Source organism: Monodon monoceros, unplaced genomic scaffold (genome assembly GCF_005190385.1).
Source record: "Monodon monoceros isolate NGI ecotype Baffin Bay Population unplaced genomic scaffold, NGI_Narwhal_1 Super_Scaffold_5, whole genome shotgun sequence".
In the NCBI taxonomy this organism is placed as follows: Eukaryota; Metazoa; Chordata; class Mammalia; order Artiodactyla; family Monodontidae; genus Monodon; species Monodon monoceros.
Window position 1 is genome coordinate 19120481 of NW_021703782.1, and position 20312 is coordinate 19140792.

At 41.0% G+C, this 20312-nt stretch overlaps 1 protein-coding gene across 1 annotated transcript in view; it reads left to right on the plus strand.

Annotated features, from left to right (window-relative positions):
* SPTLC1 (serine palmitoyltransferase long chain base subunit 1) overlaps nt 1-14034 on the plus strand; it is a 74649-nt gene extending 60615 nt beyond the window's left edge. The window contains exons 10-15 of the mRNA XM_029203421.1: nt 1780-1875; nt 2234-2330; nt 3431-3485; nt 7609-7726; nt 10971-11044; nt 12652-14034. Coding sequence (XP_029059254.1) covers nt 1780-1875; nt 2234-2330; nt 3431-3485; nt 7609-7726; nt 10971-11044; nt 12652-12745 — 534 coding nt within the window. The 3' untranslated portion in view covers nt 12746-14034. The remainder of the gene's footprint in view (nt 1-1779; nt 1876-2233; nt 2331-3430; nt 3486-7608; nt 7727-10970; nt 11045-12651) is intronic.
* Nucleotides 14035-20312: the final 6278 nt, after the last annotated feature.

The window sequence follows — 20312 nt, forward strand, 5'->3', positions numbered from 1 at the left end:
ATATATATATATATATATATATATATATATATATATATATATATATAATAGAAATACCACCAGCATGGATTCACAAAGCCGTTCAAGGTCCCAGACAACTGGAGTGATTTTTTCATTGTTTCTTTTGCTGAAAGGAAGTGAGCCTCAACTAGCCCCACTCTTAGTGGGTTTTGCTCCTAGAGCCTCGGAGAGGAACAGTGTGGGCCCATCTGCAGAACCTGTCCTCACCCACCACTGTGTAACCTGTCCTTACCCACCGCTGTGTGGTTGATGTGAAGGAAGCTTTTCTCCAAATCTTGTGCATAAAAGTTTTGCAACTTGTGTTAAAATGTTGAACTATAAAACATAAACTCACCTTAGATTATTTGCATCCCTCTACCCATACAGACCTAGAGAAAAATGTAGAGCAGAATGAATATCACACCAAGTTAACTGAAGCATACTCTTCAAAGACAAACTGACATTTGGCAATAAAATGCACTGAAGAATTTAAGATAAATGGAAATGTAATTCAAGTAAAATTTACACCAGAGCAATTTTTAAGGCATTAAAATTTTAAAGAAGGAAAAACCACTATCTAATTTCACTGTTCTAGTTTTCTCACTGCTTCCAGCAGTTGTCTCAGAGGTAGTATTTATAATGGCTTGAGTAAGAGTGCAGAATGTATGAACCTTATTTGGACCCTAATTCAAACAAATACTGTGAAAAACAAGCTTTGTGAGACAGAGATACTTGAACACTCAGTATTTGATATTAAGAAATTTTTCATTTTTTAAGTGTGGTAATGTTTTTGAAAGAGTGCATATCTTTTAGAAATGCACACTGAAATATTTATAGATGAAAACATAAAAAGTCTGAGGTTTGCTCCAAAGAAATGAAGAGGGCAGTAGGGGGCTTATACGTGGAACAGGATTGTCCATAAGTTGATAATTATTGAATCTGGTGATGGGGATTCTTTATACTTTTGTATATGTTTGAAATATTTCATAATGAAAGGTTAAAAAAAAGAAGAATAGTGCACAGGTTTCCTTGTTGGATCTGTGGAACACTTGGGAAAACACCAGATGTGATCTGACCAGTCATTATTATGGCCATCAGTGAGTAATTACAGAATGGCTGCTGTATGCAGGATGGAACTTGGTGCTGGGGGCTGGAGCAGAAGGTGAGGACCAAAGGAGTGCTGAGCAGTTGAGAAGGTAGTGGGTACTCAGGAGCCCAGTGGGCACATTAGGTTCATCCACTGCCCAGTTGGTCCATTTTGGTCAGAGCCCACGATGGCCCATTGCCATCATGTTTGGATAAATTGATTTCATTTTTGAAAAGGTGGAAAAGGTAAATGGAATGTAGTACTTGCTCCAAAGTGTTCAAAACCCTGATAGATTTCTTTTTATTTCTCTCAAGTACCTTCTATGGAGAAGGACAGCTGAGACCACTGTTTTAGCAAGGAAATTATCTTATCTTGTACCTCTGAATATGTTTAGTACCAAACAACTTTAGATTTCATCTTTTATCTAGCTCTTCCACTGTGAATAAATCGTCAATGAATGATGGAATGGCAAAAAAGTATAAAGTGAGACATCTTCAGAGGTGGGCTATGAAACATCGGTCCTTTTAACGATTGATTTTGTATGACTTACCCTTTATTTTCAAGGAGGTAGTTTGAATCCAGATGTTGACATGATTAGTGCTGAAATTTTGTCTCTAGGATTGACATTGGCCTTTCCCCCCCCCTTTTCTTTAAATTGAGAAATAACTCCTGCTGTCCCTCTTTTCTGACAGATTGATGATATTGATCTTATCAGTGCCAACATGGAGAATTCACTTGCTTCTATTGGGGGTTTCTGCTGTGGCAGGTCTTTCGTAATTGACCATCAGGTGGGTTCTTTTTAAAAATAGAAGTAAAAACTGAAACCTGTTGCTCCATTGGTCAACTAAAAATGTAACTGCTATTACAAAATTTCATTCTAACTTAGTTTGTCACACAACTTTTATTTAGAAGTAGATTTGTTAAAGAATCATTCAAAATATTTACATTTAGAAATTATCTCCCTTCCTAAAAAAGTTTTGGTTTTGTTACATAACTTCTGTACATGCCTGGATCTTACCACCTCACGATTTGTACGTGCTATTTGATAGGGAGTGCAGAGATTTGGTGACTTTAGTTTTTTTAGCCAAAGAAAAACAAAGACAAAAAAACGTGTTTATGTTTTATAACTTGTGTGTTTCTTCTCAGCGACTTTCCGGCCAGGGATACTGCTTTTCAGCTTCATTACCTCCCCTCTTAGCTGCTGCTGCAATTGAGGCCCTCAACATCATGGAAGAAAATCCAGGTATAACCTTTAAACACAGGAAGTCAAAGATATTTCAAGTCATGTTAGCCATGCTGCTGGTTTGCCTTTTTGGAGAAATTAGCTGGAGGAAATGATTTCCCAGACAAAGCTCTGGCTCTGAATTACATTATCTGGCAATTTATAGGAAAAATGATGGTGAAGAAGTTGTCCCTGCCTCAGGGTTTCGGGTTAGAGCTTCTCTCGTGTTTCGGGAGGTGAAGCCAGAGCCAAAGCAAAGCTCGCTCCCTTGGTGGGCAGAGATGCCAGGAAAAGGAGGGACTAGCTCTGGGCCAGTCATCCTTTAGTTTATCGGGGTTTTTTGAGAAATTAGCTGAAGTATGCTAATTCTTGGTACTTATAATTTTATAACTGTTGTCTAGTTTTCCTCATCAGCCTTTGATTCATGAGTTGGTGCTGAGGCCATACAGGTTTACCAACTATTAAATCTTGCTTAATGGGCTGTCGACTCAATTTAAAATGTGGTTTTAGGCTGTGATAGCACCTCCTCACCAAAGGCTAAAAGGAAAATGGAAAAGCAGGCCTGGCATTTGTAATTCTAAATTTTATAAATTTCTAAAGATTCAGCATTGGTTTTAATTCAGAGAATCAGTAAAAGTGAGTGTTTCTGTGTGCACATTCATATGCTTGCTTGTCAGATACCCTGCCACTCCTGTCTCCTCAGATATTTCAGTTTGTGGATTTTCCTTAAAAGAAAGTGAAAATATCAAGAAGAGATCATAAACATTACTGCAGTGTCTATTTTCTCCCAAATTGTTTAGGGTCCAGAAATATTTAATATATTTGTACCCTTTTGTTCTTGGCCAGATAATTTATAGTGTCTTAATAAGAACAAGAGCCATTGTTTTGTTGTGGAAAACCTCATCCCAGATTTTGCTGAAAGTTGGGTGAGCACGTGCCAGCTAGTATATGCCACAGATGAAAGTCGGGGACCTTCAGAGGAGTTACTGGCAGTCTATTTGTGTGTTATTAGTGGGCAGAAGGATTTGCTGCATTTTAAATTGATGAACTGGATCTTTAAAAACATTTTTAGATTAGTATATGCAATCTTCCAAATGTACTAATGTATTTGTTTCCTTCAGGTATTTTTGCAGTGTTGAAGGAAAAGTGCAAACGAATTCATAAAGCTTTACAAGGGTGAGTTTTACATATTTTCAACCAACTCAAAAGTTTATCTGCACAACATTTAAACAACTTGTGAAATATTTTGAATGTCACCTCTTTGGTTTTCAGTGCATTTAATAGGCTTGAGTCAGTTTGTCTAAATTGCAGCTAAGAAACCAAAAACACAGTTCATTCAAATTTGTCTCTGTGTGTGAAACCAGAGCATTCATTTTGTCATTGTTTTAAAATATCATAACTTTGTTTTTCTAAAAATGATACAAGCTCATTGGTAAAATACTACAGCAGTACAGAAGGTAACAAAGATGAAAAAAAATAACACAACATGCTGCCACCAGAAATAACCAGCATAAACACTGGAGAATCTCCACACATCTGTAAGGATAAAAGGATGACAGTGGGCTCATACTGTCCATCCTGCTTTTTAGAAAATCACTGATTTATTTTAAGTTACTTCAAGAAAAAGAAACAAGTGAAATCGAAGTGAACCTTATGAGTGTTCTGTTTAATTTTGTTTTAACTACACAAGAGTAGTTCTTTAAGATTCCTCTAGAATTGAGAAAAAAATTGAGGCTAGTGACATCTTCAGGCAGATTTCTTATCTTACAGAAAATGATCTCACCTTGCCTGTGGTTTCTTTTTGCCTTTCCAAGTTGAAACCTGCCTTCTCAGTCATGGAAGTCCTATCCCTATTGCCAGATATGGAAACTAGAAACTTTTCTAAAAAGGACAGTTAATAAATAAGAGGGTCACAGATGTTCCCGATAAAGTAGGGGGAGAAATAATTGAAGTCTGGGTCTGACTTTCTGATCCTAACAAAAGTCCTTGTATGATTTATGGTAGAGAGATATTATTGTTTCCAGTTATATTGGCTTATGAAATATTAATAAACCAGTTCAGCCTAGCACATTGGAGTCACTGTCAACTCATGAACACCTACCTCAGATGCCCTTTATTCTATGAGTGTTAATTTGTTTATTTTTTAAATCCAATCCTCTACTTTTCCCAGCTCTTTCACACTTTTTCTTCTCTCCAAAATCCCTAACCCTCTGTCTCACTCCACCCAGTTTTAGCTGACAGCCTTGCCTCATGCTGTCACTTGGGAACTCCCTCATTTTCCCTCACAGACCTGCACACCTGCGGGTATCCGAACCAGTCTTCCCTCGTGTTATAGCCAAAGAAACGTTCCTCCATCCATCACAGCTCTTCTTTCTTAAGGACCAAGTGCCTTTGGTTGTCTCCTCTCCTTTCTCTTCAGTCTCTCCCCTTTCCTGAGTCATTTGATTAGCATTCAAGTACACCCTGCCCTATCTTGTCTTAAATTCTTCTTTCCTGTGGCCCCATACTCCCCTCTAGCAACTAGCCCATTGCTCTGCTTCTCTTTGTAGCCAGTCTTTTTCCAGAGTTGTTTATGCCCTCTCCACATCCTCACCTCTCATGTACACTTGAAACTACTGAAACCCACCTCTACGGCACTTTACCCAGAATGTTCCTGTGACTACCGAGGGATGACTGTATTTTCTGATGTTAAAACATCCTTGCATTCCTGAGTAAATCCCTCCTTGATTACAGTGTATTTTTCTGCACTGTTAGTTAGAATTTTGAATTTTTATATCCATATTTATAATTTAAATGGGCCTATAATCTTTTGTTACAACAACCTTACATAACCTAGGAATCAATGTGTGGTAGCCTCAGTAAAGTATTGAGCAGTTTTTCCACTTCCCTGCGTTATGGAGCCATTGTATAAGACCAGGCTTGATTATTTGTTTCTCCAAAGTTGAGCAGGACTCCTCTGTGAGACTCTCTAGACTTGGGGCCTTTGGGCTGGACATAGTCTGTGATTATCTCTCTTGTGTCTGTATTATTTCCCCTTTTTATTTTCTGTTTCTGTCATTTTCATTCTTATGATAATCTGTCCAGGATTTTGCCCAGCACGTTTTTTTAAGTTTGATTTTGTTTTTTACTCATATTTTGTTTTCTCTGATTGATTTTTTTTTCTTTATTTCTCTACTTTCTTGTTTCATTGAATTGTGTTTTTTTACTCTTTTTTAGCTTTTTACATTTAGGTTATTGGTGTTATTATTTTCCAATAAATATCTTAAGGATAAACATTTCAAAGGCAGTAAGTATTTTCAGTGTTCAGTTCTAAGTAATTTTTTTTAGTCTCCTCTGATCAGTGATTTGCTTCTCTCATCTCTGAGGTTGCATTTGGGAGAGGAGGTCAGCGGCCTTTGCTACTTTGGGTCCTTGCTGGAATCTTGAAGAGCCCCTAAATTCTAACAGATAATTATTCATGTCCAGCGCTTTCCCCACACTAAGCACATGATGGAGACCACGTCTGAACTGTTGATTGTTCTATCCCTAGGACCTAGACCAGTTTTTAGTATTTCCATTTGGTAAAATGGGTAAAATAATATGGTAAATAATGTGCTCTCCAGAAATGCTTTTTTTAAGTATAACAGGCTCTGAAACACAGCTTCTAACTTTCTGAACTCAAGTTATAATTCTCTGTCCATTTGGTTTTAGTTAAACTTTAATGCGGCGTCCAGGCAGCCAGAAAGAGGGCATTTTGTTTCATTCCTTCTCACACCAACTTGCTCCACCTAACATGTGAGATGAGCCCATTTGATCAAATAATAAGCTCGATTGGGCTTATAGGTGCCTTGTTTGTATCAAGGAAAATCCAGGCCATTTAATTCATATGAAATGCAATTTGAAAAGTAATTTTTTAAGTTCTCCCTGAGAGTACATGACCTAAAACAATTAATACTTCTTTGTGTACAAGTTTAACACATTCAAAATTCACCTAAGAAATGGGTTTTGAAAGCATATTTCTTAGTTTCTACAGTAGTAAAACAACTGGTCTATAAGGTTTCCCCATATTCCAGAAGCCCTAGAGTCTAAGATTCCATGATTCAAATCTGCAGCCTGATTTATTGAGAGATCCTAGTGTGATGCATTACATTTAAAGAAAGTAGACACAAATTAATGATGTTCAAGGGTGGTTTGAAAGGCAGGTGAGCTTAGCTTCCTCACTTCATGTGATACTCGGCACAGGTAGTCATTCAGTAAAAGCTTGTTGAGTCCTAAACATGTTTGAAGAATCGAATATGCCAGCAAGTGCTTTTTGTGCTCATTTCATTCTAAGGGAAAAGCAAATCTTTCCAGGTAAAGCAGACTAAATGAAAGCCATTTAAAATGTTTAGCCCAATTTCAAATAGACATGTATCACTCTTTTTGTCCTAGGAGATAGGTCAGAAATCAAACCATACATGGCTAAATTATATGGCCTACCGTTCTCATAACACTGCAATAATCATTTGAAAATACAGGCTTTCACCCCTAAAGAAATCTCCCTTCCTTCCTGAGAAACAGCAGATTTCTGTGCTGTTAATCCTAAGAGAGAAGAAAATAATTGTAATTCAAGAAAAATTTAAAATTAAACATGTACACAAGAAGACAGCTTTACAACCTAAATATATTGTTGGTGATCAAAGTATAAAATTTTAGTGTCAGAAATCATCCCTGTAGTTTATAAAAGACAAGATACAAACTAAAGATTTAGAAAATAAGGAAGCAACATTATCAATTATAATATGTTATCCATGGAGGAAACAGAGGTAATAGAAACTGATGGTGCAGACACTTCCCTAAAGTGGGTGATGAGGGAGGCCCCCCTGGACCTGGGACCGGGCGTGTCTGGCGCTAGCCGTGCAAGAACAGGAGAGAGCAGGTGAGAGGAAGCGACAGGGCAGAGGCCCAGGGCTGAGTGGGCCTGCAAGGGGCCCCTCGAGGAGGGGTTGGCCCCAGCCAAGGTGGGTGAGGCACGTAGACTGTCTGGTGGGAGGCTGGGGATGACGCACGTGTTCTCTGTGAAATGTGAGCCGGAGAGTCCCGCGGGACCGGGAATCCTCTTCCCAGCCATGCTGCAGGGTGTCCTAGACTAGGAAGCACTGCCCAGAGCGTGCATTTTTACCTCCCTTTGTCAGATCTGGAATCCCACCACATGATGTTTCCCATGGAAGTCCCAAGTTTCTGTCACATTCATTAATGCAGACTTTGTAAAATTATTTATATGTGAGAAATCTGAGCTCGGAAGAGGATTTATGCTTGTGTGTGTGTTACCCTTCCTCAGCATTTCTGGATTAAAAGTGGTGGGTGAGTCCATTTCTCCAGCATTTCACCTCCAGCTGGAAGAGAGCACTGGGTGTCGAGAAAGAGATGTTAAACTACTTCAGGAAATAGTAACTCAAGTGAGTATCCAGTTATTCAGGTGAATCTCTTCGTACTCTTCTACCCTGAACCCAAGCAATTTTTAAGGTCATTTTTAAGAATGCTCTCTTTGCCCTAAGAGATTGGGTACAACAGAAATTGTGGTTACCCCTCTGGTGACATGGAATTGTTCCGATGCCCAGCCTTCCTGACATCTGTCCCTGCCCAGTGGAGTCTGTAGCAGTCTCTACTGACAGGCTGCAGGTTATTCCATTGGGTCAATTTTCAGTTCACATTGAAGTTGTGTCCTTTGCCACATTGTATTAAAATACACTTTGCTTCCACTCTGAATAATTAGTCTTCCAGAAAACCCAGTTGCTTACTATTTACAAAGCCAGGCTTTTGCACATGTAGGTGGGGATGGCATTGTGTATGGTGATGGCGCACAACACCGGACAGCTGACTGGGGCTGAACACCCAGCATAGCTCAGAAACAGGTCGAAATAATCTTGTAACCAAAAAGGAAGGAAGAAGAGCCACTCCTTTACCATGCCTAACTTGGGAGCTTGATTTAAATGTCTGACTTCTGAAAGTCTTACTACTAAGTGTACCTTAGTTATTAACTAAGAAACGCATCACTAGGGAAGATCCCTTGGCCTTTTACTGTTCAGTAGAGCTGCTTTCACCCAAGTCCTCTCTCCTCACTTTCCTCCTTCTAAGGAATGGTCAAGTGGCCCTGCAGCACTGAGCACCGAGGGGGGTGCTGCCTTGTACTTGAATCTGAAATACATGGAGTATGTATTTGAGAATTTCCTTGTCCTGCTTGTCCTCACGGTTCCTTTCAGAGGCTCCTTCCCTGAGTCCGTGCTGCCAGGCATCAGGGTAGTAGTGACGGTCAAGTCTGCCATGTGCCCCTGCCCGGCTGTGGCACAGCAGGCAGTCACGTGGCTGCTCAGTATGGAGGCTGTGGTGCTAAGCCAGCCTCTGGCTTCAGCTGACCTGTACCCTGAGATGTGTGAACCACAGTACCTGCAGGCATTGATTCATGGAGAGCTTCTTGCAACCTGTGGATCATTGATTCGTGGAGAGCTTCTTGCAACTTGTGGCCTTCCAGAGTCAGTTGTCCTAAAAAAACAAAATAAAACCAAACCCAGAATATGAGTTTCCTAATTAAGGAAACGTGTCAGATTATGAATGAACAGGCTGGAGTGGCTCTCGCCTTGCTGGGTGAGGAAATGTCACGGATGTCTCCTCAGGTGCAGCTCTGCAAACATGAAAAAAAACTCTTTAAAGGGGAAAAGCATCCCACAGACCTTTTTTACTGCCTCGGTGTTTTTATTGTCATATTACTTAAATGTATAAGCTATAAAAGGAAGTACAACATCCTTTTAATTAGAGCTTCTATACAAATGTAATACCAAAACAAATTTATAACTTAAATATAAGCAGAACAGACAAGCCTAGTAAGAGTCAAATTATGACATTACCTTCATGTGACAGCTGAGTTTATTTTCTAACTGAGTTGCCGGGTGGTGTGACTGACGCTGACTGCCGCCAGAGCAGCCTTGTGAAGCTGCATGTCCTGTGTTGGAGTCTGTGGTGACGCCGTTATTATCCCAGAGCCTCCCCTCCAACCCCCCTCAGGGTGCTTCTCTACACACTTTGTGTCACGGGACGTGGGCCTTCTCTAGGTGCCAGGGTGTCAGTTCCAGTCAGATCCACCTCGGTTCTTTTCTCACTAGGTAGCGACAGCTAAGGTCTTACTGCTACTCTGTTCCAGAGGGAGACTCAGAAAGGGCATGTGAATCAAGTGACTCGATACTTCTCTTACATAGGTTATCCTCATAACAAAAAGAAAAAGTGAGTCTGGACAATTCACAGATCCCAAAATTACATCTGTGGGCTCCCGCTGGATATTGGCTGTCTTCAGGAAATCACCTTGAGAATTGAATGAGGAGAGAACAGGCTCTGGGGAAGGGAACAGAATACTATCTGGAAACTGCATTTGTAGGAAGGAAGAGGAAAACTCTTAGAGTTTCTTTGCATCATTGCAGCTTCCATCTTAATAAGTCTTTTGTCCTGTTCCTCTTTGCTTTTTCTTTTCAATATTTGAAAGAGAAAAAAGGATCATGACGCCGTAGTTCTTGTTTAAGCTTTGCAGAACTGAGCAGTTCTGCCAAATTTTTGTTGACTTCCTGATAAAAGTTTTTACAAACTGAGCTATGGTTTATACTGTTTCTTAAATAGACAGGACTAGAAACAGAGCCAGTCCAGATGTTTGCAGAAGGAGTTAACTTTTCCAAGTACACTTCCAGAATGTAGAATCAGCAAAAGACATTGCCTGCCATTGTTTTCCATCTTTTCCTAGCAGAGGAAAACCTTCCCTCACAGCTTACAGAATGGCCCCTCTTCAGGCAAATACCTGCACTGCCACACGCTGGCACTGATTGTTCTTTCCTTTACAGCACCCCTTGCTCTAGCTGACTGTTTGTTTGTTCATTTGTTTAAAAATACAATTCACGTTCCATAAAATTCACTCTTTAAAGTATACCGTTGAGTGGTTTTTAGTATCCTCACAGGGTTGTGCAGCCGTCACTATCTGATTTCAAAACATTTCATCACCCCAAGGAGAAACCCTTATAAACCATCACCCTCGTCTGACTTTATGCTTTATTTTGATAGCGATTATTTAATTTTTTAAAAAATGTTGGCAGGTAGCTGATGTATTGGAAAGCTGTGCAAAATGTGACACCAGACTCTTCTGTGCTTGGTAGCACTGTGTCCAAGTGTAGCACATGGGAATCAGAGGTGTTGTTGATATTTGACGTGTGAGCAGTTCCTCTCTGAAATGATTCTGCTGGCGTTACTAAGTGCAGCTCTTGGTTAGCCTCCGGAGCTTTGTTGGTCCTGTTTCCCCTTGTCCTAACTCTGCTTTGCCTAAAGTGGTAACCACTAGTTACCTATGGCTGTTTAAATTAAGTCAGATTCAAAGTTCAGTGTTACAGTTGCACTAGCCATATCTCAAAGTGCCCGAGAGCCACGTGGGCCCCTGACTGCCGTCCTGGACAGCACAGGGCGAACACCTCCATTATTGCAGGAAGTTCTGTAGAACAGTGCTCTCAAGATGATAAGATGATTCTGTGGTATTTTGTTTTGTCTTCTAGCAGTTATAATTGGAAAAATGAATTAAAACTACTACTGAGAGTAGCATTTCACTGCACCTTCCTGTTTTAATGATCAGTGTCTGCTGTCCAGGTTGCAAATGTATTCCTTTTCCTCATACAGTGCATGGACAGAGGCATCGCGTTAACTCAGGCGCGCTACCTGGAGAAAGAAGAGAAGCATCTCCCTCCTCCAAGGTTGGTAGACTTAAAATTATGACCTGAGTCATTGTTTTCTACTTTAAACTCTGTATGAAATGTATTATGTTTTGAAATTTTTTGAAAGACTGTCACAGGATAAGGAAGAATGTGTATTGTTAAAAGATAGAACATCACCTGTTTCTGTTCTTAAGCTAGATGTTTTCCCATTTTAATTGAAAATGCCCTCAGGACTCTGTAATTAACTTAATGACACATCTGCAATCCCAAGAACGAACTGGGACAGCCCAGGTTCGCATTGGCGACGACCTACCACTGTGCTGCGGTAGCATGTGCTGGGCCAGCTGTTTCCACCACCAGGATAATCCTTACGGTGTGGGGGGGGGGCACAGTCTGGGGGTTGCTGCTCATCCCACCTCTGGCCCAAGCGCTGTGTGGTACTTCATCTGACAAATACGTATTAAACACCCAAGGAAAAGCAAAGTGACAGTGGGGAAAACCTCTACAGAGGTTCAAGCAGCCCTCAATGGGAAGGCGCCTTGACTCATGATTTAAAATTGGCGTTCATTCAACACCTGATTCTGTCCCCTAAGCACTTAAACAGCGTAGTCCAAGAAGGTAGACACCCAGAGCTTGAGGGTTTCAGGGTCATGACACAGGTCAGGGAGGTCACAGAGGAGGAGGGCATGGTTAGTTCTGGCCTGGGAGGGGCTGAGGCTTCCTAGAACAGGAGACACTTAAGCCGAGCCTGCAAAAGGAAGCATATCAAACAAGCTGGGGTGGGCATCAGGCCTTCCAGCAGGGTCGGCAGTGGCGTAGAGACCTACAGGTGCATCTGGGGAGCCCAGAGCACAGGTTTGAGAGGCACCATGGAGAAGGAGCCTGGAAGAGTCTGGGAGAGACCCACGAGAGCACACAAAGTCAGCGCTGTGCAGGCGTGGAGCACTGGGCTGGGTTCTGGAAGACTGTTCTGGCACCCTAAAGATCCTGCTCTCTCCGTTCTAGCTACACCATCCAAAGTTGTGATCCTGTGTTTCATGAGGACAGGGGCCACCGTCGTTTTGTGCCCTCAGGACTCTGGGCCCAGCCCAACTCAGTGTGTGTGTGTCCAGTGGCTGATGCAGATGTTTGCAGAGGGGAGTGAGAGGGACAGGGGTAGAAGTGCCCTGTCAGGCTGATATTTCTTGTCTTCAGTTTCCTGAAAACTTGAAAATTTCTGCCTCACATCAAAGTATTGTAGAACCTCTATATGACTTATTGAATTACACTTATAAACAACCACACATTAATATGAGAAACGTTGACTTCCTGCTTTGGGCCTGATACTGCTTGCAGCGGTAGATTTAAAGGACAGTTTCCTGCCGGCCCTGGGCAGAGCCCTACTGCAAGGTTACCTTGACTAGATCGCTACTAGTCCAGGCAGGGAACGGCAAACTCCTATAAATAGCAGATAGTAAAATGCTTTCAGCTTGCAGGACACAAGGTCCCTGCCACAACTACACAACCCTGCTGGGGCAGTGAGAAAGTGGCTATGGACAGTAGGCCATGTTCCAGTAGAAGAGCTTTATTCACGAAAACAGGTGGCAGGCTGACCCTTGGTATAGACTCTCATTTGACTGTCTTTTGTGTCCCTTATTATTTCTCAGCATTAGGGTTGTGGTCACAGTGGAACAAACAGAAGAGGAACTAGAGAAAGCTGCGACCACAATCAGCAAGGTGGCCCAGACCGTGCTGCTTTAGTCTGGGGCCTGGTGGCCTCTCACCACGCAACACGCAGACAGACCTGAGTCACTGCAGAGTGAGCCAGAGGGGGCCTGCGGGAACCACATAGGGTGTCACTAGATGGTGTGGATATCGACTCAGTGTATGACCATGAAAAGGATGCTGGGTACTTAAAAGAAAACAAATCCAAAAGCCCAAGAACTGATTTTCTTAAGAGAAAAACTAATGACAGCGTATAATTGATATTTAAATTGTGCTGTTTAGTACTATTTAAACGTTTTATTAATAATAGTATTTTATATTCTTTTTTTTGTTGTCATTGTTTAAAAATGGAGCTTCAGTGTATCTTCTTTCCCTTCTAATGATAAAGATTGTGAGCACTCCTTAATATCTCATAGAAAATTTTCTGCAACATTAAAGCTTAGAGGCACTTCAGCATATATGATACAAAATGTATTGAAGATCTAATTCAACCACATCTTTTTCAGTCTTCGTCATGTGAAGCTCAATGGTGGCTAATATATAAAGAATACTTTATGTGTGATCATTATAAATTTTTCGTTATATTTGAATCCTAGAATTTTTATATACACTAAATACTGATGTTGCACCATTTCTAACAGTGAATCTTAGCATCCCTAACCAGAGAATAGTCATTATACTTCCTAAGTGAGCAATAATTTAAATCAAATGCTATTTTATTTTAGTATAATTGACCTTTACATTCGTTTATGTGTTGACTTCTAATCTGTTTTCAGAAGAGGATTATTGTGATGATCCCAAAATAGAAATCATGTCCTTGATGTTTTAGAATATCTAGAATGTGTTCTTTTTTGTATAGGGACGTATAACTACAAGCTTTTTTTCTAAGCTAAAGAAAATGAGACCTTTATTTCTTTTCAGCTTATGAATTCCAAATATCTAAAAAAGATGTGAAAGCACTAAAAATAAAATTTTTAAGCTGTGCTTCAGCTATCTGTTTTTTCTTTAGCAAACCAAGTTGGGTGGTATAAATGTTTGTGATATGTGCCATAAGGTACTACATAAATATTACACTATTACTCCATCTCTTATTAAAGGGAAAGGAATAAAATTATATTAAAAACGTCATTTTATAATATATGTTCATATTAACAAATGGTCTTCAACATCTTTTTAAATAACATTTTTTTTAATGTTTAGTTTCTATTTTGCTCGAGGTATTTTGTACATATGTGCCTTGTGATTGCTGCTGCTTTAAAGGACACAGTACTCTTTGGGGGATGAATCTGTTTTGTTTTGTTTTTTAATGAAATAAACCTACATTCCTGATAATCAGTCTTTTGCATATGTAATCTATTCAACAGAATAGTCTCTTGATTTTAAATTCTGCAGGCCTAGGGTAGTATTCTGTGTGTGTGTGTGTTTGTGTCGTGGGGGTTTTTGGAAAATATTAATTTAATTTCTTAGTGCCTTTCTTCAATGTACAGTATCTGAAATTTCCTTGGTTCCTATTGATTTAACCCTTGGCCACTTATGACTACAAAAATACCAGACCTGTTATTTTTATAAACAGATTAGGATTGTAACTTTTCAGCTACTTTTATAATACTCTATAAGTCAAAATTGCAATAATCTAGTGGTTTATTGCTACATTTAAAAAATGATTGGACTCAAAAAAAAAATGATTGGACGTTCCTGGAAAAGATGGTGGACATTATTTAACTTTATTAACATTATTTAATGCTCACACATTATTTAACTTCAATCCTTGAAACACATCAACACGAACCAAAAATAGAGTCTTTATATTAAAGCTATAGAGTGACCACAATCTGGTAATACACACCACAGAAAATATCTACTGGAAGCAATAAATTTGTATGAAACAAGCAAAATGTTGAGAAACAACAGTCATCTCAAACCTCAAGTAGTTTACAAATTGCTGTTTTAGAAACAGTGAGAGAGAGAGGGTTCTGAAGTGCTCTCTAAACGGACCTCTGTTTAGAAAGGCAGTGGCTGGGTGAGCAGCGTGGAAACCTTTTGAGCCGGTTTCCACTCAACAGTTGCCCCCAGGGGAGAAAGAAGCCACCCACAACGGCTCCCTTTCTGTTGTCCATAGAAGGCTCTAGCTCAGGAAATGTGGGGCTTTGAGTCAGGTTAGGACACATGGACCACAGGCCTAAATATAAAGCTTAAAACTACGAAACTTCTAAGAGAAAGCACAGGAGGAAATATTTTAAATCTTTGGTTAGGCAAACATAGATACAATACCAAAAGCGTAAGCCATAAAAGGAAAAATTGGTAAATTAAGCTTCATTAATTCATTGTTTAATTTGTTCTTCAAAAGACAGCTTGAAAGAAATGAAGACAGGTCACAGACTGTGAGAAAATATTTGCCAATCATATGTAATAAAACATGCGTATCCATAAATATAAAGAACACAACCCCAAAATAAGAAATCCAAAAGCATAATTTTAAAATGGTGAAAGACTTGACATTGCATCAAGAGAGACATTCAAATATCTAAACTCATGAAAACGTATTCGACCTCATTAGTCATCAGAGAAATGCAAATTAAAACTACAAAGAGATACTATTACACACTCACTAGAATGACTAAAATCAAAAAGACAGATAACACCAAATATTGGCAAAATGCGGAAAAAATTGGAAACTACATTGTTGGTGGAAAGGTAAAATGGTACAACTACTTTGGAAAAGTTTGGCAGTTTCTTAATATAAATTTGTCATGTGGGCCAGCAAATCCACTTCCAAGAGAAATAAAAACATGTTTGTGCAAAAAATTGTACACAAGTATTCATAGGATTTTTTTTTTAATTTATTTTTTTTATTTATTTTTGGCTGCATTGGGTCTTCGTTGCTGCGCGCGGACTTTCTCCAGTTGCAGCGAGCGGGGACCACTCTTTGTTGCGGTGCGTGGGCTTCTCGTTGCGGTGGCTTCCCTTGTTGTGGAGCACGGGCTCTAGGCGCACGGGCTTCAGTAGTTTTAACACGTGGGCTCAGTAGTTGTGGCTTGCAGGCTCTAGAGCACAGGCTCAGCAGTTGTGGCGCATGGTCTTAGTTGCTCCGCGGCATGTGGGATCTTCCCCGACCAGGGCTCGAACCTGTGTCCCCTGCATTGGCAGGCAGATTCTTAACCACTGCGTCACCAGGGAAGCCCTATTCGTAGCAGGATTATTCATAATAGTCAAATGTCTGCCAGCTGATGAATGAGTAAACAGAAAGCCGTATATCCATACAATGGAATACACTTCAGCAATAAAAAGAAATGGATAAATCTCAAAAAAGAAAACATTTTGGTAAGTGAAGAAACCAGATGAAAACAACCACGAAATTACGTGATTCCATGTATATTCAATGTCCAGAGAAATGTAAAAAGAAGCTAAGTTAGTGGTTACCTGCGGCTGGGGGTGAGAATGGGATTGACTGATGAAGACTGTCAGCCCCGGGGACCTTTCCAGGAGGTGCTCTAAAACTGGATTGTGGTGATGGGCACACAACTCTCTGAATATACTAGAAACCGTTGAATCAAGCACAAATCTCTGATAATGAACATAACTACTAATGAACTGACTTTCTTCCAGTCATTACAGCAAATACTCTCTTATCTGTGTTGTCCATGATGAACATTTGGAAGTCTGTGACGTGCATGGGCTGGCAGGCCTCAGCACAGAGGTGGTTCCTGCTGGGTTCCTCATCCCCTTTGTGATGTTCACGGTTTGTGAGTGCACGTGGCCCACGTGCCAGAACAGAGCAGGAGGCAGCCCAAGGCAAATTCGAAAACAGAACAGGGTCTGGTCCTAGCTCATTTACTCAATAGCCATGAGTCCTTGGACAAGACCCTACTCCTCACTGAAACAAGTTCTTTCTATGAAATAGAGAGTTGGGCTGAAGGACTATATTTGAATTATCTTAAATCCTCCTGCTGTCATAGTGTTTCCCAGGCCAAGTTGGAAAATTCTCCTTGGCTCCAGACAGACCTCTGTCACTGAGAAAGAACTACCCATACACACCTTTCCCACAGGGGATGTGGAGGCCCCTTTGTTCGGCCTCACACCAACCAATATCCTATTTTGATGAAAATGCACAAGCCAGAAAACTTCAAATATAGGGTTCCATTCCCCCGATTGTTGGTACTTATCCTCAGTGACTGTCCCCCTGACCCCACGCCATCTCTCCCCTGCTTAATGGCTTCCAAGAACTTCCTTGGAGGCACCCTCCACGCTGCTCGTCACCATGGGCCCCTTTGTCCTCTCACCCTCATTTAGTCCACAGACTCCGTGACATCTGAGGAGGCTGCTGAGGGTTCCATGCACAGTGCAGAGGAAGCCCTGGAGTCAGGTCATCTAGACAAGAACCAGCATCACCACCTGCCATCCGTGTGAACCTGGAGAGTGGCTTCAACTGACTGTGCCTCAGTTTCTACATCTGTGAAATGAGAGTAATCGTGCCCCAGCCCACAGAGCCATTGTGAGAATTAGGTGAGACGATACATGCAAATACTTTAAATCGTACCTGATGTGTAGTAAGTACAAAATATGTGTTATTATTATTATTAATAATGTAAATGAGACAAATTGGCAAAAAGAACTCGATACAGGAGTGCAGATCTCTTACCTCTTATATGATCCAGTAAGAAATCACTCCAGGAGGGCTTAGGACTTACATGACATCCAGGTCCATGATTTTTCCTGCAACTGCTTTATGGAAGCTACCCCAAATACTGAAGACTGAAGGAGTATTTCTGTCCCTTTAATTCACATGCACGGCTTAGAACCAGCTTCCTGCATGTTCTGTTGACAATCCAGATCTCCTGGCAGTTAATTCCAAGCCCACCCCTCCATCTCCCACACGGGGGCTGATAGAAAGCTGAGAAACTGAGTGCCCCACCCACCCTGGGGGCTGGAGCTGAAGAGAGAGACCTCTGTTCAAATTCCCAGCGTGTTTCTTTAGGATCTGATGCCACTGAAAGTGAAAGAGGCAGGGAAAGTGTGGTGTGTTGTCGGGTTTCCCAGCTCCTTGCAGGTAAGCAAGACTTGTATTTTCAGCTTAGCCCTTTCTCAGCTCACAAGCTCAGAACTAGTAGAGGTCTGGAGGCCAGGCCTCACAACAGGCTGCCTCCATGCAGGCAGGCCTGAGTCCCCTACCGGGATAGCAGAGATGTCTCTCTATCTGAGCATCCTAATGCTGCTGCTGCTGAGCTGAGTTGAGTTAGAACAGGCCCGAGTTGCCATTTCCACGGCCTCAGATCTGTGGGTGATACATCATTTTATGGCTGTCACATCTGCCTCTTCCACATTCTTGATTTCTTTTGTTCAAGTGAAGAGAAAACCCTCATTTGCCCTGTGCAATCGACCCACAGTCTCTGCTTGGAGCTGAGCACCAGGGGATTGGTGAGTGCACGTGGCCCACGGTTCCTCCACATCTGTTTTCTGTCCCTTAGTGGCTGGGTGGCCTCCTGGCTCGTCTGACTCCCCAGCTTAGATGGATGTGCAAAGTCCTTATTCTCCGTCCCTGGGGATGAGGAGCCTTGCTTCCTTGTTTACATTTTTAAAATTACACAGTGATTACATGTTCAAATTAAACATCCGAACAATGAGGAGGCATGAAGAATAAAACTTGAAAATCCTATTTCCACCCATTCCACTCCCCTTCCCAGGGGTAACTCTTATTCACAGTTCATTGGAGATCCTTCAGGACTGGTTTCCATTTACATATATACCTGTATTCAAATAGATTTTTTAAAATGCAGAACAACAGCCTTGTTCTTGTTCCTTGTTCTGACTTAGCCTAGGAATTTTTCTATACCAGGCCCTCATTCCTTTTACTTTATGAAGAGTATTCTGTAGTTTGGATGTGTTACAATTTATTTGACTGATGTTCTTTTTGTAGACATTTAAGGTTCTTATTTTTTTCCTATGACAAACAATGCTGAAATGAACATCCTGGAACATGTAACTATATGTGCCTCTGTGGGTATTTCTACGATGTGGATTTTAGAATTGGAATCTTGAGTCCAAGAGGTTGCAAAGTCTTTCTTTGGATAGATACCAACAAATAGTTTTATCAGGTATCTATAGGACAAGTTTTTTTTTTTTTATTTCTTTTCTTGAGTTTGTTATCTTTCTCTCTACAACTATTTCAAATTTTTATGCTATCAAGTTCTCCAGTCTCTTCCATTATGGCCTGGAAATTTTGCCTTGCTAAAAAGATGTCCCCACTCCAGAATTATAAAAAGGCCATCCTTTCTCCTTCAAATACTTCTTCGTATGGATCCATAGCTGCTTGGAGAGCCGTTTGTCTTGCCTTGGCTAACATCAGAACTTTCCAACTATTGTTGTTTTCTAATATGTTTTTGTATCTGGTAGGACAAGTCTCCTATCTTTCTCTTGTTCAAAATGTTCTTTGACATTCTCACACTTTTTCTCTTCTGGAAGAATGTTAGAATCAACTTATCATATTTTAAAATCGGCACGGTTGTATCTGCACCATACAGCCTTCAAACATGTTGATGGAGACCTTAATTCTCTCAGGCAGAAACTACCTGATGAGGTCAAATGCTCCAACCAGCTGTGTTGATGGAAACCTTTTCTGAACATGCTAGAAGATCCACAGGGAGGGACTTCCCTGGCGGTCCAGTGGTTAAGACTCCACGCTCCCAATGCAGGGGGCACAGGTTCAATCCCTGGTCGGGGAACAAAGATCCCACATGCTCCACAGTGCAGCCAAAGAAAAATTTTTTTAAAAAAAAGAAGATCTATATTTATTAATCTTTGTCCCCTCTGCCCCCTGCATCAGTGCAACCTGACCCTCATTGACCCAGTAAACATTGAGTGAATAGATTCTAGGACAAGAGCAATGAGCTCTTGTTATAGACCCACAGCATTGGCTCTTCCTTACAGCCTTGTACAACCCTGAGCAAATAGCTTTACTTTATGACAGTTGGCTTTCTCATCAGTAATATGGTCACAGTCTTACAAGTCCTGCCTACCTCTCGGTGATTCCAGAACCAAATGTGTGCCATGCGGTGTCAGAACACTAAGAGAGTGAGCTAAGGTGAAACTTCCTAATGAAATGGAAATGGGAGGAGGTGGAAAGACAGGTAAAAGCTAGACAAGAAAGAAAATGTTCTCCTTGGACTGTTTGCTACCCATCCCCCAACCACCCACAGAAGGCTCTAGAAGAGACAAAAGACATCCTGTTCTCAGGATCCCTGGAAGTCTTAGGGAGCTGCCTGGGACCTGGGGGAGTAAAACACCTCCAAAAATGATGGATGAACCTCTGCTTAAAACATCTGACAAAATTGCAAAAGAGTGTACAGAGCCCAGACCCAGCAATGACTCCTTCTCTCCTTATCCTTACCTGTCTCTGCTCCTCCTTGGCATTCTGTCTGTTGGAAATCAGACCGAGGAAAACGATGGTCTTTAATTGAAAGCTTACAATGTACCAGATGCTGTTCTAAGCACTTTTTCATCCTCAAGGAAACCCTGTGAGGTGGGGATTATTGACATCCACATTTTATGGTTGAGGAAATTGAGGCACAAAGAGGTGGAGTGACTTGCCCATCATCACACAACCAAT